The 25983-nt window shown below is 42.1% G+C and overlaps 1 protein-coding gene across 3 annotated transcripts in view; it reads left to right on the top strand.

Annotated features, from left to right (window-relative positions):
- The window catches only part of DPP6 (dipeptidyl peptidase like 6), a 609699-nt gene that overhangs the window by 295831 nt on the left and 287885 nt on the right, over window positions 1–25983 (top strand). Inside the window, exon 1 of one of the 3 annotated variants that reach the window (XM_081932662.1) lies at window positions 16471–16722. The exons of the other annotated variants lie outside the window; for them this stretch is intronic. Within the exon in view, the coding sequence (XP_081788788.1) occupies window positions 16666–16722 (57 nt within the window). The 5' untranslated portion in view covers window positions 16471–16665. Of the gene's footprint in view, window positions 1–16470; window positions 16723–25983 lie in introns of those variants that run through there. 3 annotated transcript variants of the gene reach the window in all.

Genomic DNA, 25983 nt, shown 5'->3' with positions numbered 1-25983 from the left:
AACCCACACGATTCACTCAACAACTTAGCAATGGAAATTGTGGCTGTAAATCAAGGACTAGCTGTACTCAGAATTTGTTCTTTTTTTCCCACCCCTCCAAAAAATAATGCCTACATTAGAAACCTTGGAAACTTGGAAGATTATGAGTGCTGACATTTTAGTTGAGTATAGCATTTGATGCCTTATCCTATTTTTTGTAACTAGATTTTTTTTTAAAGGGAGTATAATGCCTACCACAGATTGCATAATAGGCAGTTAGCTGCAGTTATGTAAGGCACCACAGATGGTTCTAGCAAGCTAGAATTGTGCCTTTGTAGTGCTGAAACTGCCAAGGTCATGCCAAATGGAACAGTCACAGAAAGCCAGAAGACACTGACTAGATTGGTGTCTGGTGTATGAGCACTAGAATTAATTGTGCCAAGTGAGTGTGGCAGTTGCATATAAATCTTCAGTACTCCGGTGCCGAAGGGCTGAAGCTTTGGACAAAGAAAGCAAATTACATACTAGAAGTAAAAGAGATAGGAAACAAGCATTTTATCTCTCAGAATTCTGACTTCAGGAGGCCTTTTTCTCAAGCAAATGGAATTAAATTGTTAACCTACTCATGCTTACCCGAAATAAATCTTCTCGAACCTGATGGAATTTACTCCTAATAAACAGGGATAGAGCTGCAATATTAGTGCCTTGTGTTCTGGTGTAGTCAGAGTTGATTTGATCCACCTGAGTGTGACTGATTAAATCAGGGGTGTCCAAACTTGGGAACTTTTAAGACTTGTGGACTTCAACTCCCAGAATTCCCCAGCCAGCATGGCAGCATGGCTGGCTGGGGAATTCTGGGAGTTGAAGTCCACAAGTCTTAAAGTTCCCAAGTTTGGACACCCCTGGATTAAATCAATGGATCAACACTTGGACTGGTAGAATCCCAGTAATCAAACCCAATGAAGTCAAATTTGAATACAATGCAGCCTTGATATCTATGGAGATTCTCAGTCATCCAGGTCATGGTTGTCCCAAAGGTGCTTTTTTTTCCAAGAGGCAACTGGACTTTCTGGTTTTTCTTTGAAGATATTTCGCTTCTCATCCAAGAAGCTTCTTCAGCTCTGACTGCATGGTGGGGAATGGAAGGATTTATACTCCTTGCAGACAGCTGGTCATTTGCATTCTTTCAGAGAGTCGTTAAGATCACCTGGAGGTTGTGTCATCAGGGTCACCTGAGCAGTGCAAATGGGTGTGGAGCCTTCTTGGAACTGCTGAAAGGACTGTGTTGTAGACCGGAGAAGTGAAACATCTTCAAAGAAAAACCAAGAAGTCCAGTTGCCTCTTGAAAAAGACATTTTGGGACAATACAAGCTTGACCAATACAGGCTTGACCTTGGATATGTGACCAATCATTTAGCAAATGTTCAAAGTTACAATGGACACCCGAAAAGCTACTTACAACCTACTTCCAACTCCCATGGTCACCTGGCTTCATTTTGGGCACTCAGTAACCTACCTGCATTTACAACTGTTTGCAGTCCCCCATGGTTATTTGACCACAGTTTAACTGTGATCTTGGTAGAAACTTACGTTTTCTTCCACTCTGGCTTCCAAAACTGGTCTGTGGTAAACAACGGTTTTGCTGAATGACCACTATGTTTGCTTAATGACCCCTGCAGTAAAAGTCAGAAAAGGTCCAGTCATGTAGTAGCCCTCTCTCAACCATCATGATTTATGACCATAATAATCAGTTACGGTTGTAAATCTAGGACTTATCTGTATTTGCTTTAATGAACATTATGGCATATCAATGAGGATGTGTATTAATGTGCATTTTACCTGGTGACACCTACTTTATAATATGCCCAGTGTCACCTTGTAGGAAAGATTGATGGAATAAGGTTTAATAAATAAAATAAATAAACGCATGAATCTGTGTATGATCTCTTTCTCCTGTAGCTGCTAAAATGCTTGCAAACAAAAGAAATGGAGATGGTTAGGACCAGGGCAGAAGAAATATAACATACCCTGTTTCCCTGAAAATAAGACCTCCTGGATAATAAGCCCAACCCGGCTTTTGAGCGCATGCACTAAAATAAGCCCTCCCCCGAAAATAAGCCCTCCCTGAAAATATTGCAACACAGCAGCAGCCATGAGATGACCACGCTCGCCGCCTCCTGCACCTCAAAAATAACAAGACCTCCCCGAAAATAAGGCCAAGCGCTTATTTTGGGGGTCAAAAGAAAATAAGACCCTGTCTTATTTTCTGGGAAATACGGTAGATGCAACGCTGTTTGTTTATTTATCTATTAAATTTATACGCTACCCCCCTCACTGATAAGGCAACTCGGGGTGGCTTACAAACAGTAACAGAATAAATGTATTTAACACAGTTCATTAAGCAGTGCTACATGTTACTCTTGGGAACAAAATAAACTCCTGACCATAAAGACCTTTAAGTAAGGACAGAGATGACTTTGTAAGGAAGATGACTTTGTAAGGTAGTGATGGTGGGGGGTGAATTTAGATATGTATTCCACTGCATGCATATGATTTGTTCATGTTGAGTAGAAAACGGAAAGTAAGTAATGTTTATAAATACTTGCTATACTTTTCAAGTCTGAAGATTTGTGTTCATTAAACTTAAACTAAACTTAAAAGAGAAAATGTTATAGGTTTTCACTTTTCGCTATTTCACTATTCACCAATTTTCTCAAAAAAAGACACTGCTTTCAAAATATGAGCCGAACTCAGGGGTTGCCACGAAGAAGAGGGAATCAAACTATTCCCCAAGGCACCTGAGTACAGAACAAGAAGCAATGGATGGAAACTAATCAAGAGGAGAAACAACTTAGAACTGAGGAGGAATTTCCTGACAGTGAGAACAATTAATCAGTGGAACAGAAGTTGCCTCCAGAAGTTGTGAATGCCCCAACACTGGAAGTCTTTAAGAAGATGTTGGATAGCCATTTGTCTGGAACGGTATAGAGTTTCCTGCCTAGGCAGGGGGTTGGACTAGAAGACCTCCAAGGTCCCTTCCAACTCTACTATTGTATTGTTTCAGGATGAGTTAGAAAGCAGAAACATCTACAGAAGATCCAGATCTAGAGACAAACTGAATTCACACACACATACATCAATCAACAAAATATCTAGCAGACGTTTCTCATTCTGGTTCATATACCAAAAAAGTTCCTGAGATAAATAACTTGTTTGTTGCCTCTTATTTTTGCAATAGTGCTTTCATAGTATTTGTTTGTTTGTATTGAATTATATTTTTCTAGGCATATTTTCACGACGACTCAGCAACATCCAGTTAGATTCCTTGTCTAATTCTAGCATTGGTAGAGGGGGTTTATTGACTCAGGCTGAATGAGAGACTAATTGGAATAGATTCAGTTCACTTATCTATAAAACAGATTATGGATGTAAAGATGGAGAAACTAGAAGTAAATTGGAGGGGCTAAGCTCAGAGAAACACTAATTACAGTGGTATCATTGCACTATTATTATTTTCTTGCAAGAAACATTTACTGTGAAATAAATGGAAAGAGGAAGAACACAATAGAAAGCAATTATGGGGTGGCTCCTCTATCCTCAGCATGACTCAGTGACATTTGAAGCACAGAATAGCAACAACTATAGAACCATAACTTACAGTAAACATTTCACTGTTACTGAATAATATACTTCACAGACTTTTGAAGTCCAAATCTCGGTACCATTTAAAGAATGGCCTTTTGTTTTAAAAACAATCAGAATTGAAAACAGCTAATGAATGCAATGAGCCCATAAAAGCCATTTCTAACCCCGTCATCATGTTTTTGATGGTGGTTTGTAGCACTTGGGCTGCCACAAAATGAATAAACAATAGTGGGAGAAGAAGGAGTAGATTCTATATCTTGATAGCCCGATTAAATTCTTGGGAAAAGCTTATTAGATGAATGTGACTATACATATGACAGAGAGGAAACCAAATGAAACCACATTCTTGGCATGGTGCCGTGTTCCCCCCAAAATAAGACATGCCCAATCGGGCTTTTCAGAGCATGCACCTTAATGAGCCCTCCCCTGAAAATAAGCCCGCCCCCAACTATTTGGACACATGGCTATGAAGGAAGCCACCATAGAAGAGCAGGAAATCATAGCCTCATGTTTTGATGGAAAATTGTAACTGGGGAAAACATTAGGGGGGGGGGAGAGGTTGAATGGGGGGAGGGGGCTTGAGAGTGACTGGATCACTTTTTGTCACTTAAGTTAATTATAAAGAAGGGAAGCCACTTAATACTTGGCATCAATGTTTTTGTGGATGGGCTACGGAGGATCAACAGCTTCACACAAGAAATCAAGACTATTTAGAATGCTTGCTAGTGATGCTTGCTAGATGTGGATGGTGGACAGATATGGGGAGATATACAGATAGTCCTCAACTTACAACTACTGGGACTAAAATTTCTGTTGCTAGGCAAATTGGGTTGCTAAGTGAATTTCACCCGATTTTATAACCCCTTTTTGCTACAATTGTTAAGTAACAATTTAACAAATAATGACTCTAGTCATTAAGTGAATCATGCAGTCATTAGGAGAACCCTTACTTTGCTTTGAAAAGAAGGACCAGAGGAGACATGATAGCAGTCTTCCAATATTTTTTAAAAAAGAATTTTATTGGTTTTTGAACATTTATAGGGAAAGGTTAAAAGGGTACAAAGAAAATTTTGGCAGCTCCCGTGCTAGTGGTAGAAATCCCCCCAAATCTCACAATTTTTACAATGTTAAAAACAGCATATAAAAGATAAGCATAAACAGAATCTCGTTTTACATTATATCATCCATGTGTTCAATCATCTCTTTCTTTGTCACTTTCTAGTATATCAACAATTATCATAGTATTTCAAATACATTTATTTTTGTGACCTGAGCCTTTTCGATATTGCTCCCTCCTCCCTGTCCCCAGATGGAGCCACAGCCCCCCCTTCATATCTTGCACATTACTACCTTTTTCATCACATCCCCTATTTTCGTCCTCTAGGAAGGAACTATGTTTTTTAATGAAGGCTTCAGCCTCCTCCACTGTATTCATTCTGATTCTCTTTCCCTTCCAAAAAATCAACATTTCCCTCTGGCAATAACCATCTAAACCAAACTCCTTTATTGTATAATTTCTTTGATAAGGAGGAATACTTCCTCCTTTTTTCCCTTATTTTTTTTTGGAATTTGCTTTACAATGGTGATTTCTTTATCTTTATATTTTAATGGTCCTTACCTTTGGGCCCCTAGCACCTCATCCTTCGTGATCCTCCTAATAAACTTAACATGTACCTCCCTTGGAACATTATGTGTTCTAGCATATGCTGAATTAATCCTCTTTATTTCTCTTAATATATTCTGCTAAAATTGTACTCATAATATTCTTAAGATCTTCATTTTCTGTCTCTGGTAGGTTCTGGAATCTGAGAAAAAAAGGACATTCTTTCAAGTTCTATTTTTGTCATAAAATTTTCCAATTCTAAATTTCCCTTCCGGACTGCCTTAACCTCCTCCCCCAATCCAGCTGCCCCCTCCTCCAAAACCCCAATTCTTTGTTTGTTTTCTGTTAAATGTTGTTGTACAGCTCTGAGTTCATCTTTAAGATCTGCCACCTCTTTTTTCAACTCATTTTGACCCCTCATAATTTTCTGAAACATTTGGTTAACAGATAGTTCTTTTGAGCTCTCTCCAGTCCCTTCTTGTTGTAACAATGAAGTAATCTTTGTCTGCTGCATGCTTGGACTGGAGGCGGCAGAGGGGGGATCCGAGAATGACTTGTCCGTTGGAGGTTTTTTGGGCCCCATTTATCTGCGTTCAGAGATGATAAGTCTTTTACAAAGAGAATGGCATCAGTGGAGCACGCAGCTGTGTCGGTCCCAGGCGGCAGGCAAATCCAAAAGTAAAAAGTTAGTTCTCCTTCACAGTTCCAAGGCACGAAGGTACACCAGAAAGAGGAAAAGTCAAATAGTCAGAATTAATCAGGAAGACCACGTAACAGGTGAGATCCAGAGCGCCTTCAGAGGGGGGATTAAGACAATTACCAGAGATTTTTTTTTCCAAAGGTAGTTTCAAAAGGCAGGCTTCATTTATAGGTATAAAAATAAAGACGGAGGGGCGCCATCTTGGCTCCTCCTTTCACAGGGAGAAGAACAAGGAGCTCCATAAAGTTTTTTCCTTTTAAGAAAACAGCTCAGCGATCACCTCTTGCAGCTATGATATCAATCATTCTCAGATAGTTAGTACAAGTAGCAAGTCAGCCTTTATTCTCTCTCCCTTCCAATATAGAGAGAGATAGTTCAAATGCCGTTTTGTCCAAGGGGGGGGGGGTAAAGAGAAAGAAACACCCCCCTCTAATCCTCCAGTTTCAAATAGATTGAACAAAAACTTACAATAGTCTGCTGCTTATCTGTTAACAATGATTAAGGAGATTAAGGTGGTTCTCTCCCCACCAGCATTTCAGCCGCTCTTCTTTCGCTTAGCTCTTTCCTCCCAGAGCCCATTTGGTGAAAGGGCAGACAGCCCGCAGCTGTCTCATGCCCCCCCTCCACTCTCCAGCACCTGGGGCGAGGCTGAAAACACCCCCGCTGGCTGCCGCCAAGTCTGGGGGATTCCAGCAAGCCGCCCTGCTGCAGAAGACCTCTCCAGGGCCCCCTGTGCTCCTGAACGGAGCCCACCAGGGAGACGAGCAGCGGACAACACGTCCGTCACCTACAGGAACCGGAAGTGATCTCAGCAGTCTTCCAATATTTGAGGGACTGCCACAGAGAGCAGGGAGTCAAGCTATGTTCCAAAACACCTGCAGGCCAGACAAGGAATAATGGGTGGAAACTGACCAAGGAAAGATTCAACCTAAAAATAAGGAAAAACTTTCTCACAGTGAGAACAATCCACCCATGGGACAGAAGTTGCCTTCTGAAGTTGTGGGAGCTTCATCACTGGAAGCTTTCAAGAAGAGACTGGACTGCCATTTGTCAGAAACGGTGTAGGATCTTCTGCTTGAGTGGGGGGGTTGGACTAGATAATCTTTATAAGGTCCCTTCCAATTCTGTTAATCTGTCAATCTGTTTGTTTTAGTCTAACTTTGCTTTACAGAAGCCCGCTGGGAAGGTTGCAGATAGCTATTACCTGACCCTGAGATTCTGCAACCTTCGTAATTACCATACATGCCAACTACTCAGCACCCTAATTCTGATCATGTTACTGTGGAGATGTTGTAGTGGTTGTAAATGTGAGGACCAGTCGTAAGTCACTCTTTTCAGGGCCATTGTAACTTCAAACAGTTGCTAAACAAATTGGCCTACCATTATGGGTCGCTACGTAGTTAGATTGTCCTGTTTGTGAGCTTTAAGGGGGACATTTAGACACAGAGTCTTCCTCTTTGGATCAAACTTAACCTTTGAACTTTGATAAGGTGGCGCATGGAGAGTTTGGTTGCCATTGTGATAAATGGGAAATAACAGGTAAATCACAGATTGACGTTTTAATGGAGGCTCCATGACCTGTCGCTGCAAGGTTCGCGACACACTCGAGTCCGGATTCGCCTGTCTGGGCCTTCTGGGTTCTCCCTTGGGTGGGAGAACGAGCCCCGGTCCTCACCGGGAATTTGGAGGGTCCACACGTGGACGAAGGCCGCAAATTAAGACACCACACAAAGAGTTAGCTCGAGGTAGACAAGCACAGAGTGCCTGGAGGATGTATGGCTACATTCCTCTTGACATGTTCTGCACAGACCCTTTTATTAAGCAGTTTCTTTAAGGTGGGGGAGTGGACACATACAAGGAAGTACATTCAGCAATTTTCCACAAGAAAACAATTAATAGGTATGTAGCAGTTAAGGGGTTTTCAAAAACATCCCTAATAATGCATCGTATACACAGTTAGATATTTGCAGTTAACCAACAACCTATACAAACGCTATGCTAAGCTAGATAAACGGTTAGTTAAATATTGTGGTCAGCAAACATCCTATACACAGTTAGATATTTGCAGTTAACCAACAACTTATGCAAGCACTATGTATGTTAAAGGTCACATTCTTATGCAGGCACTATGTATGTTAAAGGTCACATTCTTATGGCCTACTTGTGTTTCAGCTTCAGCAAGGCCTGAACCAAACTACTGTCATGCATTCACATCTCCTCTGTTTTTGTTTTAAAAGGAGGTCAATATCCCTCCAAGGCTATGTGTTCCTCTAACAGCCCACCCTCCGGCAGGCAGCAAGAAGAACCATTCACCTTATCCGGGAATTGAAGCTCACTTTCTGTATCGGAGTCTGAATCCGAAAATGTTAACAATGGTTGTTTGCAGGTGTCATACGAGGAGGGTAACAAGTGTTGCAGTAGGTTTAAATCTTTGCGAGTAGCATCAACTTCTTTATCTATATCACCCAGGCGATTACGTAAAAACCTGAGCAGTTTTCCCATAACACAAGGACCAATGATACAAACAATCAAAATCAAAGGACCTATAAGGGCTGAAAGCAAAGTTGTAAGCCATGGAGAAAAGTTAAACATTCCTTGATACCATGTGTGAAACTTGGAGCGTACTGACTCTCTATCTTTCAATCGGGTATTTAATTCTGCCATAGAATCAAGCACAATGCCTGAACTATCAGTATAAAAACAGCATTCTTCTTTTAAAGCTACACATAAGCCGCCCTGTTTCAAAAATAACAAATCCAATCCTCTTCTATTCTGTAAAACAACTTCAGATAGTGAAGTAAGAGAATTCTGGAGAGCAACCATAGATTGAAAAGGTACGGCAGAACCTATGGCCTCATAAAATGGTGGTTGGAAAAAAAAGGCACATCCAACACTCCGGATCAGCATTAGGAAAGGCATGACTGTTATTAAGAGCAAAATAGGAGGAAGAAATAAGAGACAATAAGGCTTATTACTTAAAAATATACAGTTAACTACTTTAACACATGTTACATTTTTAGGAACTGCTACTATCAATATATACAAAGCAATTGCATCAGAGGGAGGATCATAAGCAATTAATCCTCAATGAAAGATAGTCTTATAATTCGAACCAATGAAGTGTTGAATTACTGCAGGCAAAATTCAAACAGGATCCAAGCATATAAAAAGCAAATGTTTCATGTACAGTTCAAGTCAGTGTGTGTAATGTTAGTTGCACCCATAGATGTTTATTGCAGTCACTGTTCAAATGAGTTTTTTGGTGAGATGACAAAACAAGTAAACATAAACAAATGATGACTAATGATGACTAAAAACTTGGCAAAAATGGCAGCACATAAGTTGTCGTGTCGTTGTTTCAGCACTGCTTTGGTGGTTTTTGGTTTTTCATATCACTGGACAGCTGTTTTGGCAAGATCGTATTGGCCACTGTGCTGTCTGTAAAGTCACCTTGGTCATCTCTGGAACTGGATTTGGGAACTGGTACGACAATATTCTTGTCTAGACAAACATCACGTACTAGAATCCATAAAAATCTGTAAAAACAAGCACAGCATATCCTCGTCCCCCTTGCGGGGGAGGCAAACAAACTTTTTAAATCTATTATGTTACCTATGCCAAATTAGCCAAATTGGGGTACACCAAATTACTAGGTACCCAAAATCCCTCCTTTTTTATATGTTTGAAAAAGCAGTCCCTGAAGGACCAATTAACACGTTCCACAATGGCTTAACCTGTGGAATTATAAGGAAAAACCCCAAAAATTAAAACTGGTGCAATTAGTACAAAATTACAAAAAGGCCAATGAAAAATAGGCCAGGCCATTGTCAGTTTTTTTAAAAAAAAAGTTTGCCCAAGGCAATAAAGGCTGGAAAAAAAAATGTGGCCAAAAATTAAAAATAGATAATACAATAACAAAACAATAGTAGAGTTGGAAAAAACCTTGGAGGTCTTCTAGTCCAACCCCCTAACTAAATAAATGAATTTATTTCTAAGGAGCCCAAAAAAAAAAAAACATAGGTGACATCCATTTGCCATAGTGATTAGAGGCCAAATCATAAAAATTAACTTCTTTGTCCCCAGAGGGGGATGCCCCAAAACACTGGGAACAAAATAAAACAATTTGCTTGGCCTGGTTGAGTGGCATATGGCAAAATTGTGCCAGTCCCCAGGCATTTTGATGAGAAAAAAAATAATCAAAAATAAATCTAAAGAAAAAAAAACATAGTTTCTAAAAAATTAAAAATAAATTGACACACATAATAAAAGTCAGAAATATAGTTAAAAAGCTTATTAAAAAAAGATGTGAAAAAATAAAATAGCAAAAAACAATTTTTAGTGTTACAAAAACAACAATATTGCAAGGTAGGAAACCTTCATAAGAGTCCTTATAAACAATTTCATCTTCCATCCAAAAAAAAAAAAAACAGTCTTATGAAAGCAAAGAATTGAGAACAATAGGCAAGCAGAAAAGTCATACAGACCACATAGTCAAATAAAAGACTGAAAAAAAATTTTATTTTGAAAATAAAATAAAAAAATCAAATTTTGGAATAGAAAAAATAATGTTAATAAAATCAGTCCAATTTCTACAAAAAACCCAAGGTTATTAATTTAACTGCCTAAAAAAATGGCAAAACATTTTAAAACGGAGTCTGTTGTCTTTAAAAAAAAAACATCAAAAGAATTAGCTGACAAGTTACGCAAACCACAAATGGAATGCTCAAAATCTCATTAATCTTTTGAACTGTGGCAAGGGCACAAAAAAAAAGAAAAAATAAATCAAATAAAAAACTTTAGATAGCGGCAGACAAAAACGGACAAATCCAAACAAAGATTCCCCAATAGCTGCCATAAATTAATTAGCAAAATAACTGTATGTTAAAGGTCACATTCTTATGGCCTACTTGTGTTTCAGCTTCAGCAAGGCCTGAACCAAACTACTGTCATGCATTCACAATGACCATCTTTAAAATGGTAATTCATGAGACAAACTCTTCAGGCCTAGCATTTAGTAGAATAAAAAAGAGGATAGGGAAGGAAAGAGGAAGAGAAAGAGAAAGAAAGAAAGAAAGAAAAGAGATGAAAAAGGATAGAGAGAAAAAGACAAAGAGAGAACAAAGAAAGAAAAGAGAGAGGAGAAGAAGGTGAAAAAGAGAAGAGAGAAAGAAAAAGCAGGAAGGAAGGAAGGTTTTTTTAGTGAAGTATATCCTTCTAATGGTATAAAGGTTGTTGACTGATTCAAGAATGCCCTAAAACAGAAGTTATTTGTATCATCTCAAAAACTGAAAACTCCGAAGCAGTCTCTCACCATTATCCATACTGGCTACAGCATTTATTTCAGCAGAAATTTAAAGCCTGTGGATTCCTCACTGCTATCCTAAATCCAAGGAATACATACTTAGTCGTTTCTGTAAAAACTAGTAAGTCTCACTCTTCTTTTGTGTGATATGCCTGACACCACTGACTAAGTAACTTTTTAATTGCGTGGGACTATTACAGCACAGGCTGAATTCTTGAGAAATGAAGTCACCTATAATTCAGAACAAATTACATAAACACATAGCAGATGTTGCACTTGTTGTTGGTCTACCTAGAACAAATGTGTTACTTTGAACACTTACAGACTAACTTAGTACCAGTTCTAAATTTCCTCCAGATAATTAAATTTTTATTGAAATAAATTTAGAAAGCGATAATGAGGAAATTCTAGGAATGACTGTATTTCAAAAGGAAGACTCATTTTTAAATTATTTTTGTTGACCATTTTAAGGAAAGGAAAACCATTTTTTAAGAAGGGGAAGGCAAAAGGAGAAAAATGAAGAAACAAGATATTTACAAATATCATGAAATTAAGTTAGAATTTCCAACATTTTATTAATTTAACTAAATATCATTTTGAAAAACTACAAAATCATTGTTAAAATCCTATGATTAATGTTAATGTTAATATTAATACCAACAGGGCAGCCTGCACAGGGTAAATCATAAATGACATTAAGAATTACACTAATTTTTATACAGGGAAATCTAGAACAATATGGAAAAAGCCCTTCATACAGCAATAATATTCAAATGCATCATACATAAGAGACGTTATTACTTGTGCAATATGTGAGGCTTGGTTTCCATCTATCTCTCATTTTGAAGTGTGATTTTGTTTTGTTTTTTTACTGATTGAGACTATGCTGGTTTATACCTCACAGATATGAGTCTGTGATGATAGATCAGGGGTGTCCAAACTTGGGAACTTTAAGACTTGTGGACTTCAACTCCCAGAATTCCCCAGCTGGGGAATTCTGGGAGTTGAAGTCCACAAGTCTTAAAGTTCCCAAGTTTGGATACCCTTGTGGTAGATGGATGGATGGATGGATGGATAGATAGATGATAGATAGATAGATGGATGGATGGATGGATGGATGGATGGATGGATGGATAGATATAGATGACTGGACAGATAATATTTGCCTTTTATTGAGATGAAAAGATTAATTTGATGGAAGAATATGAATTTTGGTTCATAAACATCAAACACTCAACTTGAAAACAGTACAGATCATGGGCTTCATCTATCAAACTAAGCTGTGGTTAGTTTATTTGTCATACTTTAAAAAAAACAGTTGATTGACTTCACACACAGCTTAATAGGCCTTATTTCATGGTTTATAGCTGAGAGTGGCTTGATTCATGACCCATAATAAGCCATTACATACATTTATGGCGTGTTCTCATCTATTGGCTCACCAGAATGATTATCCAACATCTCCTTTAAAACTTCCAGTGTTGGAGAATCCACAACTTCTGGAGGCAAGTTGTTCCACTGATTAATTGTTCTAACTGTCAGGAAATTTCTCCTTAGTTCTAAGTTGCTTCTCTCCTTGATTAGTTTCCACCTGTTGCTTCTTGTCCTACCCTCAGGTGTTTCGGAGAATAGCTTGACTCCCTCTTCTTTGTGGCAACCCCCCTGAGATAATTTCCTTCAGGCATCTTCAGACCTCACTGCACACAAACATTGTCACCATTCAGACCATAATCTTCAGAAGGTGATCACCATACTGGAAAGATTCTCATCCATACTGGGAGTCTACACTACCATTGATCCAGAGTACCCTATAGAGATGCAAGCTGTTTAGTCCCAGGATAGACCAGTTATCATTTGCCTGATGGGAGGGTACCACTTTTGATGCCATTCTCTCTGAACTACAGTTCCCAAGCAGTGTTGCATCAACGCACAAAGATGCTTAAAATATTTTTTTTTTAAGTGGGGAAATTAATTGGGAATTGTCTGTGGACTAATAGATTTGGAGTAAACTATGGAATCTACCAAAGGTGCTTCCCATTTTATAATACAATAATACAATAGTAGAGTTGGAAGGGACCTTGGAGGTCTTCTAGTCCAACCCCCTGCCTAGGCAGGAAACCCTATACCGTTTCAGACAAATGACTATCCAACATCTTCTTAAAGACTTCCAGTGTTGGGGCATTCACAACTTCTGGAGGCAACTTCTGTTCCGCTGATTAATTGTTCTCACTGTCAGAAAATTTCTCCTCAATTCTAAGTTGCTTCTCTCCTTGATTAGTTTCCACCCATTGCTTCTTGTTCTACCCTCAGATGCCTTGGAGAATAGTTTGACTCCCTCTTCTTTGTGGCAACCCCTGAGATATTGGAACACTGCTATCATGTCTCCCCTGGTCCTTCTTTTCATTAAACTAGACATACCCAGGTCTTGCAACCGTTCTTCATATGTTTTAGTCTCCAGTCCCATCATCATCTTTGTTCTTCTTCTCTGCACTCTTTCTAAGAGTCTCCATATCTTTTTTACATTGTGGCGACCAAAACTGAATGCAGTATTCCAAGTGTGGCCTTACCAAGGCATTATAAAGTGGTATTAACACTTCACGTGATCTTGATTCTATCCCTCTGTTGATGCAGCCTAGAACTGTGTTGGCTTTTTTGGCAGCTGCTGCACACTGCTGGCTCCTATTTAAATGGTTGTCCACTAGGACTCCAAGATCCCTTTCACAGTTACTACTACTGAGCAAGGTACCACCTATACCGTACCTGTGCATTCCATTTTTGTTGCCATGAATTATAAAATTCATTTATTTCTCATTAAACCTATAGACTTCCCATATCACAAAGTGACTCTAAACGCGAAACCATTCTGGAGTGGAATACTAAATATGGAGACATGATTTCCTGTGTTTAGTTTCTGAACAAGAAAATTCCATATTAATATTTCACTTTGACTCTTTGCAAACTCCAGGCTCAGTCTTGCTGCTGAAAACTGACTCAGATGCTAAGTTGTGACTTTAATTTAAAAGCTTTGGTGTTTAGAATGTTTAGAATGCAGTATTGCAAGCTAACTCTGCCCATAGCCTAGAGTTCAGTCCTGACTGGCTCAAGGTTGACTCAAACTTCCATCCTTCAGAGGTTGGGAAAATGTGGACCAGATTGTTGGGGGCGATATGCTGACTCCAATGATGGGTTCCGGATCCTGGTGCAACCAGTATGGTGCAACGGGGTTGGGCATCCACCACGTGCTCGCCAGGGATGTGCGGTCAGGGGAGGCAAGGGAGGCAGAGCCTCACCTCTTTTCATGAAATAATAGTATATAATTTTGCGGCTTTTGTGGCTAATGGGGTTTGGGCTTCCAGCCCAACAGCCCCTGCCACTTCTGGACGTCTATTGCAGTCACGAAGAGTGCGCAAAGTCCAGCAGAGGCAGGAAGGTTCTCGTCGTTCCCCAGTCGCTTTCGAGGACTGCGGAGCGCGAGCTGGCGGAGCACGCTCAGGAAGGCGGGGAATGGGATCACGTGTGCTGGAGGCTGAGGCAGCCTCAGCCTCCAGCACACGTGGTCCCATTCCCCGCCTTCCTGATGACGTCACCAGCCTCACCAGCCATAAACCTCACCGCACGTCACTGGTGCTCGCGCACAGCACATGCCTGCATACTTGCCGCCTGTGACGCCCCATCTGCTCGGTGGAGCATCGCGCAGGCTCTGTACACTCCATGTGTGTGCGTGAAAGCCCCAATGGGCTAAAATACAGGTAAGGAGGGCAGGCAGGCAGATGGGCCCTCCGGAGCACCATACCAGAACGAGCGTACCGGTCGTATCCCACCACTGGCTGACTCTTTAAAGGCCCAGAGAGGGGCTATAAAGAACTGTGAAGCAATATATAAATCTAAGTGCTATTGCTATTGCTAAATTCTTGAAGGTTTCCATTCAGCCATTTCCTTTATTACTGGTATTGTAGAAGAGTAAATATGTTCCCTGCTTAATGCATGCTTATTTTCAGTGCTTGCTTAAACATTTCATGAAGACTCTGAATAACTGTGAGTGCAGAACAAGATCATTTGAATTCTGGACATATTTTATGAGTGTGGCTGGGAACTGTTTTGCAACCAAACTTTTGAAATATAGAAGTCTTTCTTCTTTTGATTCTTTTCCTGATTGATCCTTCTGCATCCTAGTGCTCTCCAAATGTATTGAATATCAGTTCCTAGCAGCTGAGGCCCAATGCAAAGCTGAACTATGTCCTGATGCACAATATGGTTGTCACATGGACTGGAATATCAGGATAGGGGTGCCAAAAATCTAGACAATCAGTGAATGCAACACAAAAAATAGCTAGCAATAGCAGAGAGAGATTCATATGCAGTGTTTCTCAACCGTGGCAGCTTGTAGAGGTGTGGTCTTCAACTCCCAGAATTCCCCAGACAGTATGTTGACCTGGGAATTGAAAGACGTGCATTTTAAAGTGGCCATGGTTGACAGTAGAACCTGTCTCTGCTATTACTAGCTATTTCTCTGTCCTCCAAAGTTTTGCAGCCTAGATCTGATAGCCCAATTCAAGAAAACTGTTGGAAATGTCACTGTGATAAGAGAGATTCAGATAGAGATTTTTAACATACTCTGGCATTCTTTGAATGCTCTCGTTTGTAAGACGTGTCCTCACACAAGTCCCAGGAAAAGAGGGTCAGACGAAAGCAGCCTAGCCGTGACCCCGTGGAGAATGCCACGACAGAGCTGCCGATGTTGTGTTAGGAAGCCTGGGGATTAAGGGAGTGAACGTTAACTGGCGGCAATTCATCCAAGGTGACTGATTAGCAGTTAAAAGTTGCCACTAATTCTTTCTTGCAAAGACTGGGAATTTACATTCAGTGCTGAGATCTGTTCTGCACATTCCTACAATGCTGTTTGGAGCATGCGCTGCTCCAGTCCTCAACTGGCTGTCAAGGTAGGGGGGGGAGGCAAAGAGAGAAAGAGAGGTAGAGCGAAGTAGCCAGCTCTGCCAGCTCTGAGCTGCCGGTTCCTGGTTGCCAAGCAGTTACTGTTTTGTGGCGGGGTTGCGGAGGCTGTTAATTGAAGGAGTCCTCTCAGCATCTTTGGTTTTCCCCTACACTCTTCTTGTTTAATTTGGAGAGGCAGAAAGAGGGAGGAAAAAAAGAATGCAAGCGTGAGAGAGAGAGAGAGACACCACTCAGACAGAGGCAGGAGATTAAGCAGTTGCTGTGTGCTGGCTGATGCTCCATCAGTGATTAAGTGATGGGCTAGCTACTCATCTGTATTTCTTCAGCTGGGATGGTGTGAAACACTTCCACAGTTGCACGCTCACTCTCCTTTTCCCTGCCTCTCATGCACATCAGCAGAGGCAGACCCATACCTACATACACACGCATACACAAGACTTGTGAAATCCTCTTTCTCACTGCAGTAGGTCCAAGTAGGTGAACATGACCACAGCTAAGGATCAAAGTACATCAGGAAAATCAGTCCATCAACAGGAACAGGTAATGGACTTTTTCTCTCTCTCATTCTCTCTCTCTTTTCTTCTTCTTTTTTTTTGGGGGGGGGAGAATAGGGAGATAATTATGAATGCATTTTATGCCTCTTCTTTGGTTGGCTTCCTTCCCTTTTCATTGCTGACAATATGCAATTAACATTCTAAAATGAGTCATGCCAAGCAGGATGTTGACTATCAGCTATCATTGAATATAAATACTTGTGCATGAATTTTGCAGTTTCCAATGATTTATATTATGACTCCACGTGTGTATGTCTCTCTGTGTGTGTGTCTGTATGTTGGTGAGCTTGCTGGATATTTGGGATTATCTAGTAGACACCAGGTGAGAATTTTTTTTGGGGGGGGGTGTCAAAGCCCCGTATTTTCCTCACAGCATTAACCCAGTTTATGGTGTCTAACTTGCTTGCAATGGCTAATTATCTCCTTTCACCAGATTTGTCTTAACCAGATTTAATCCAGCTGCCTTTTCTTTTCTTTTCTTTTCTTTTTTTTAGCTTCCTCGCCTTTGTACAAGACGTAATACAATTGCCTTTATTCACAGTACAGCTAGTAGAGGATTTTAGACTTTGGGTCATAATCCTTTGGGGATTGTGCTTTATATACATTTATATAGTGATTGTTGCTTCCAGGGAATTTTTGCTGTATTTGGAGGTGCTCCTGTGTATCTTGTGATGTGGGGCTCCAGAGCTCAGTCTCAAATCTTATCCAGCTTAGCATCTTCAATGAGAAAATCTGTGTAAATATGGAGGTCAAATCCAGTTAGTATTATGTAGAAATTGCTGCAGAATATCTCTTGTCTATCCCAAGTGCTGTGTCCCTAGTGAGATTGTTACCTTCGTTTTGCTCCTGGCCTTGTTTTCTGTAGTTGCAGAATACTAAAATAAAATTAATAATAATCCTGCTAGTCTCTCATCTTTATCCCCTTATCAAGAAAAACTTCAAGTATATAAATATTTTTGTGCCAGATAATAAGTGCACAGAAGCAAAATCACTAAAAAAAAAACAAAAACCAACACCACTCCAGTTACTTTCTGAATTTTATCTGTAAATGGATGTCTTTTTCCTGGTCCAGTTCATAAAATGAGTTTCCTTTTCAATAGAAACCAGTTTTCACCCTAGTAAAGTAATGAGTCACTTTGTCAAGCTAAAAGAGTGCAGGTAGGGAAGGCATGACATATGGAAAGACTGCTTAAGACACCTCAGATCCTGATAAAACCTAGAAAAATTTCACAGGTGCTTCTTAACGCCTTCACTCTTTATCCTATTTGCAAATCCTCCTCTGAGAAATAAACAATATGGAAAGCCCATTTCTTCAGATTCAAATATCAGATTCCACCAGGATTTAAACCTACCCTGCATCTAGTAATCTGAATTGTCTTCTCTTTTTCTACATAAGCATGGCCACGAGGAAGAGGGTGGAAGTTTCCACTGCTATTTTACAAAAGTATGCTTTGAAACTTTAAAACTATAGTTTATTTAAGTACACTTTCTTGTAATAAATCAGATTACTACAATAATAGTTTCTGGGCTTGCTTGAACTTATTCCAGTGAAAATTAAGCAGAATGTGTTCAAGTTTAGATGCCAGACCAGGCTACAGTTAATTTTAAATATATATTAAGTATGTATAGTAAATTTAAAATATATATTCTGAATGAACATGATGGCTCAGTGGTTAAAGAGGCTCAGTTTCTCAGCTGGAAAGATGACAGTTCAGGTTCGAGACCTGAGCACTGTACAATGGGGTGAGTTCCCGTTCCTTGCCCCAGCTCCCATCCACCTAGCAGTTCGATAGCAAGTGCAAGTAGATAAATAGGTATCACTTTGGTGTGAAAGTATCAGCGTTCTGTGCACATAAGCATATAGTCATACCGGAAATGTCTTCGGACTATGCTGGCTCTCCCGGCCAAGAAATGAGCATCAAGCTCCAGAATGGGACACGACCGGACAGGGAAACCATTACCTTTATATATTATCAATTCTTTTCTGCAGAAATGTTGCAAAGTGTTAAACACACAGCTGATAACAGGCTCTGCAGATAATTCTTGCTACCTTTACTGATAATCTATAGTTTAATGTTACACCCAAAGCAATTCACTGCAACCAAAAGAGATTTTAACACTGTGTTTTAACTTACTGGATAGGATGTCACAGGGGACTAGTTTAAACAGATGTCCCCAGATGCAAATTAATTCTTAAAATAGTTTTCCTCTGGCTCAGTATGCTGAGAGTTGCAATTTATATTTCCTCCCCCTCCGCTCCAAGCATGTGGCTAAGTTTAAAGATAGGTGGGAAAAGCAGATGGTTGACTCTTTATTAGATCCAGCATTATCTGAAATGCCACAAAAGGACAGTTCGCCTTCTCAGGGTGACTTTACATTGAAACAAAAATAGTTTGGCCAGCTTTTCTAAGGAACTTTCTCAAGTTGTCCCCTTCCCAAACCTCCTTTGACCTTTTTCTTTTAGGGGGAATTGTATTTATCAGTTGAAACTCATGCTTTTCACAAATAAAGATAAGATGTGAATTTAAAAGGAATCATTTGCTGCTGACAATAAATGAGAAGTCTTACTGGATCTTTATAACATCTTTCCTGCTGGTTAATGGGTCTTCCATCTTATGCTAAAAAGCTTTGTGAATTAGCTGTCAACCAAAACATCTCAAGAAACATTTACGACATTAATACATTTTGCAAAGAGTTGTTAAGCAAATAATTTTATTGTGCCTTCTGAGAAGTTCTGCTTCGCTATGAATTTTTCATATGTTAAAAAAATGTCACCAATTATCCAGTTCTGCAGCTGAGCTGATCTCCAACCAGCAAAATACAAATTTCCTGATAGTTACTGTTCTTTTTATGTTAAAAAAATTGCTTTCTCTCTCTATTTTTTATAGTGGTAAAATTGCAATCCTACACATGTTCCTTTGAAAATAAACCTAATGAGTTACTTCTCAAGAATCATTGCAGAAACGGTGGCTTTGGATAGAATTTCCTCTGACATCCTTAAATGAAAACCTTTTATAAGTGATTAAGGTTTGGTTGTGCTTATATGTCCCATATTTATTTATTTATGAAATTTATACAACCTCCCATCTTACCAGAATTAACCGTAGGAGAGAATGTTTATAGCTCAGAATTGAATTGTGTGGACCTTATTGCTCTCGGTACATGGTTGTTTTCTTGCAGATATTTCATTACCCAACTAGGTAACATCATCAATGCAAGGTGGGAGGAAAATACTGTAACTGTGTTGATGACTTTGATGGTCTCAACTGCTCAGTCTAAATCGCTCAGCAGGGTGACATAGATCTCAAAAACATGGATGAAGCTTTAAAAACCCTTGAAAATATGTCTGAACCGAAATGCCTCTGTCACAAGAACTTTAAAGCAGCTATATCTTTTTCTTGACAAACATGGGCGCTCTTTGACTCCAGAACTTGCAAGGTCCTACTCTAAACCTCTCCTTCCAGTGCGCAGAAGAGTGTGTCATGTACACTCAGAAAGGGCTTAACAACTTACAGATTAACATAGTTGGAAGGGACCTTGTGGGTCATCTAGTCCAACCCTCTGCCCAAGCAGGAGACTGCACATCATCCCCGACAAATGGCAGTTCAATCTCTTCTTGAAAGCCTCCAGTGATGAGGCTCCCACAACTTCTGAAGGCAATTACTGTTCCATGGGTTGATTGTTCTTGCTGTCAGAAAAGTAATCCTTATTTCTAAGTTGAAGCTCTCCTTGTTCAGTTTCCATCCATTGTTCCTTGTCTTGCCTTCGGGTGCCTTGGGAAATAGCTTGAGCCCTTCTTCTCTGTGGCAGCCCCTCAAATATTGGAACAATGCTATCATGTCCCTAGTTCTTCACTAGACTAGACTAGCCATGCCCAGTTCCTGCAACTATTCTTCATATTTTTAGCCTCCAGTCCCCTAATCATCCTGGTTGCTCTTGACTGCACTTTTTCTAGAATCTCAATATCTTTTTTATAGTGTGACAAAAACTGGATGCAATATTCTAGGTGTGGTCTTACTAAGGCTTTATAGAGTGGTATTAGTACCTCACTTTATCTTGATTGTATACCTCTGTTAATGCGTCTTAGGGTTGCATTGGCTTTTTTGGCTGCCGCTGCTCACTACTGGTTCATATTTAGCTGGTTGTCCACTAAGACTCCAAGATCCCTTTCACAGTTACTGTTATTAAGCCTGGTTTCACCCAGTCTGTATGTGTATTTTTGGTTTTTCTTGCCTAAAAGTGTAAGACTTTACCTTTCTCTACGTTGAATTTCATTTTGTCAGTTAGGGCCCAGTGTTCAAGTCTGTCAAGATCCAGATGGATCTTGAGCCTATCTTCTAGGTTGTTAGCTTAGTATCATCTGCAAATTTGGTAAGTTCCCCTACTATTTTCTTTATTTAGTTTGTTTATGAAGATATTGATGGACTTAAACTCCCAGAATTTCCCAGTCCACACATTTTAAACGTGCCAAGTTTGAAAAACACTGCTTTAATTAATAGTTCCTAAACCTAGTACTAATTCTACAGGAGCTAAGTCTTCAACTTTTGGGGATCATGGAACTTGTTAAAAAATAAATCCAGAATCAGTTGAGTCCTCAACTTACGATTGACAGCCGGCAACTGCTCAGCCACGCTTGATTGGCTAAGGCGCGGCTGGCTGAGCACGGGCTGTTTACACCCTTCCCATTGGTCGCCCTGCTTGACAGCTCGCGTATAAATAGCTGTCAAGCAGAGTGAGATGCTGAATTCTATACATAGTCATTCTAGTTGTTGTTCCGTTGCAATAAAGGCTGTTCTACTTACCTCAGCTGTTCCACGTCTCTTCAATCAGTCCAGTCTTCAATACTGGTGACGAGGATGGGATGCTGAAGGTTCTCTGCTAGAACAGTTAAAGGAGAAGGGAAACAATTAATTCCTCTTCCCTTCACGGAAAATTTAAAAAAAATTACCTCAGCGTTGCTGATTGCTATGGCTTCGCTGCCTCAATTCGCGCCTTTCGGCTCACCAAACGAATTGTGGGCCAGGTTCCTCAAGCGATTTCAGTGTTTCCTGATTGCGAATAGTAATCATCTGCTACCAGATGATCGAAAATGCAGCTTTTTCCTCAGTTCCTGTGGACCTGAGATGTTTAATACGGCTAGGGCTCTAGCCTCAACTCTACCGGTCCATGAATTGAATTGGGACACACTCATTGCCAAGCTCAAGAACCACTGTGCTCCAATGCACTCTCGCATAGCTCGCCACTATGCATTCCAGCAATGCGTCCAAAAAGACTCCGAGACTGTGAGCCAATTCTTACAGTCTCTCCGAACAGCGGCCATCCAGTATTGAGTTCATCGATTTGGTCGAATAATTCGTGTGTGGGGTCCGCGATGTCCGCTTCAAGCGGAGGTTGCTAGCCCGTGCCAATATTACCTTGCAGCAGGCGGTGGACGAAGCCAGAGCCGCCAAGCTATCAGATAGATCTATGGCCGAAATTCAACGGTGCCAGCAGCTGATTGCACCCCCCCCAAAGAATCTGCCTCATCGACGAGTTGGCTCCATTGGACGAACTCGACGAGGACCAGGTTGACTGCTTCCAAGCTAAACTGAGAAAACCACAACCTCCTGCTACTGTCTGTTCCCTGGCAGCTGCCTGCATGGGTTGCAGTGGCAATCACACCCGCACAGCTTGCCCTTTTAAAGCAGCCACCTGCCGCCGCTGTAATTAAAAGGGCCATCTAGCCCACGTCTGCTGTGCTGTTTTGCCACCAGCCCCTCAAGTACCGCCCGCTGCCTCCATGCCAGCAATGCCAGCAACCGACCCAGAGAGATGACTGCTATGCCATCAGCAAGAAGCCGCCCGGGGGGCCTGCCGCATTGGTCAGCAAGGCTTCGGCTGACGCAAAAAAAATCATTGTCTCCTTAACGATCAAAGGGGCTCCTTGTGTCATGGAAGTGGACTCAGGATCCTCCCGCTCCCTCCTCTCCTGGAGTGCCCTTTCTAAGAGGTGCCCATCTCTCTCCCGCAACCAGCTGACGCCTGTTGATACCACCCTAAAGGACTACCTGTTAGGGTTCTAAATACCATGCAGAAATAAATCATTGTCCAAGGCAAAACATCCTTAAAGGTCCAATTTATTCGACAGGCAAGTTAGCACCTCTATGGAATTCCAACTCTGATTTGCATCCTGGAATTCCACCCTGTTGAAAGTTCATCATCTATCCCCACACCCACAAATCCATCACATGTTCCAATCATCATCTTCCACGCTGGCATCTGCACCCTTCTGGTTCCGGTTAGGTGTCGAGGTGCGGAGACAAAAGATGACCTTGGCTTCTATAAAAGAATGACAACATACATTCCACAATCCTACTCCTTTCTATTCCCCCCTCCCAACTACTACACTAATGAAACAGCATAGAAAATTATAAGAAAGTGTGGCAGGCCAAAGATCCTAAAAAGAACATAACTACAGGCCTGACACTACCAGGGGACTCAGATTCCAACCCTGGGCAGTTATGTGGTTTGGGTGGACTATGGGGATTTCCATGGGAAGCTCCCTATTCTAGTGGTTGGGAAGCCCCTGCCAGCCCTGTTGGGGCTGGACTGGTTCCCCTCATTATGCCTGTCAATCCTGGAGGTTCATCAAACATCCACCATGGCACCTGCTGTCGAGGACGTCATTTCCGAGTACACTGACATCTTCGACGGAGCATTAGGTGAATATAGGGGTTCCCCAATATCCCTAAACGTAGACCCCCAGGTCGCCCCTATTAGGCTCAAGGCTCGCAGGGTACCATTTGCTTGAGGGCCAAGGTTGATGCGGAGCTCGACAAATGGTTGGCGCAGGGTATCCTGGAGCCGCTCAACCACTCCAAATGGGAGACCCCCCATAGTGGTCTCCGTTAAGGCCAACGGCTCTATCAGGATTTGCGCCGACTATAAGTCGACCATCAACCTTGCCCTCCAGGCAAATCCATATCCAGTTCCAGTTGTGCAGCACCTGCTCCACTCTTTGGGACAGGGCTGCATATTAGCGAAAATGGATATGGCCCAGGCCTACCAGCAGCTCCCAGTGGATGATGAGGCCACTGCTACCCAGACCATCGTCACCCACCAGGGCGCTTTCAGCTGCCGCCGTTTACAATTTGGCATCTTTGTTGCCTCGGGGATCTTCCAGAGCCTCATGGAGCATTTGCTCCATGGGCTCTCTGGTGTGGTTCCTTACTTTGATGATGTCCTGATCGCTGCCCGTAGTGATCAGGGCTCATTGAAGTTCTTAGGAAGGTCCTCGACCGTTTTAGGGGCGCAGGCTTAATTTAAAGTGCAGCAAATGCTCCTTTGCTATGCCACAGGTGGAATTCCTGGGCATCCTTGTGGACGCCCAAGGCATCCACCCCACCCCCTCCAAATTTGAAGCCATCAGGAACGCCCCCACTCTTACCTCCAAGACGGAGCTGTAGGCGTTCCTCGGCCTCTTGAATTTCTACATGCCATTTTTGCCTCACAAGGCAACATTTGCCAAGCCGCTTCATTGGTTGCTCAACCAATTGGCAGCCTGGAGCTGGGGCAGCCATGAAGCGTATGCGTTCGCAGCTGTCAAAGCCATGCTTACTTCAGCAGCTTAGTACAATATAGTGACAAGCTGCTGCTGATGTTAGCATGTGATGCCTCTCCTTTCAGTTTGGGGGCTGTTCTGAGCCATGTCCTCCCAAATGGCTCAGAAGCCCCCATAGATTTTTATTCCCAGACACTCTCCTCCGCCAAGAGGAACTACAGCCAGATCGACAAGGAGGCTCTGGCTGCTGTGTGTGGGATTAAAAAGTTCCATCACTACCTTTATGGATGGCATTTTACTTTATTCACTGACCACAAGCCTCTCCTTGGGCTTCTGGCCGGTGACCGTCCTATCCCAGCCATTCTCTCTCCCCGCATGTCTCACTGGATGGAGTTCCTTGTGGCGTATACATATACGCTGCAGTACCATCCGGGCAAGCATATGGGGCATGCCGATGCCCTCAGCCACTGCCTGCTTCCTGGCACTGACCCTACCCCTCTACCATCTTCCTCTGTCCTGTCCATTACTGACTTGAACCTGTCCCTGTCTTCCTTCGACATAGCCGCCCATTCCCCTGCTGACCCCATGATGTCCCAGGTGTTCACTTGGGTACAGAGGGGGTGGCCTTTGGGCAGGGTGGGGGAGGCTTTCCACCTTTTCAGGACCCGCCAGCTGGAGCTCTCCCTCCAGAGTGGGTACTTGCTTTGGGGTGACAGGGTGATTATTCCTTCCTCTTTGCGCCACCAGGTGCTAGACCATCTTCACCAGGGCCACCCAGGCATAGCTCGCATAAAAGCTCTAGCTCGCAGCTATGTCTGATGGCCCAAGATGGACGAGGAGATAGCTACTTGGGTCAGCCGTTGCACACCCTGCCAACTCTCCCACCCTGCTCCTCCAGTTGTTCCCACTAGAGACTGGGAGGTTCCTGGGGGACCCTGGTCAAGGGTCCATTTGGATTTCGCGGGCCCCTTTCATGGTCAGAATTTCCTGGTGGTCGTGGACACCTACTCCCGTTGGGTGGAACTCCTGCTCATGGCATCTACCACTGAGAAGTCCACCATACGGGCATGGCGGCGGGTGTTCACCACTCATGGGTTGCCGGACACTGTCATGACCGACAACAGATCCCAATTCACCGCTGCGGCTTTTCAGAATTTCCTGACCGGGCAAGGGATCCACCACACCCCAACGGCCCCCTACCATCCTGCTTGCAATGTCCAAGCAGAACGAGCAGTCCACTCGGCCAAAGAGGCGTTGGGGCACATGGAACTGAGGGGATTGGCCAGACAAGGTGGCAGCTTATCTCCTCGGCCAACACTCCACCCCATGTCCCCTGTCCAACAAAAGCCCCGTGGAGCTGCTGATGGGCCGCCACTTGCGAACCACTCTAGACAGGTTGTACCCTCTTTATAATGCCATGCAGCCTCACAACCTAGGGGTGCCTCCACGCCTTTTTGGGGAGGGGGGCCTGGTCTTTGCCAGGAGTTTCTCAGGGTATCAAAGGTGGGTGCCTGCCACCATCACCAAAGTAACCAGTCCCTGTTCTTATAGGGTCGGCCTTTCCAATGGCTGCGAGTGGCGATGCCATGAGGATCAACTAAGGTGCCGCCTACCCACCAAGGCCTTCTCCCAATCAGGCCTCTCCTGCCCTGCTACCACCTCCTGGCAGCCTGCCCAGGCACCTCCTCAAGCTGTTCCGTCACCACT

The sequence above is a fragment of the Natrix helvetica genome (genome assembly GCF_964273705.1).
Source record: "Natrix helvetica genome assembly, chromosome: Z".
NCBI classification, from domain to species: domain Eukaryota; kingdom Metazoa; phylum Chordata; class Lepidosauria; order Squamata; family Natricidae; genus Natrix; species Natrix helvetica.
This window is presented reverse-complemented; position numbering and strand designations above follow the sequence as displayed.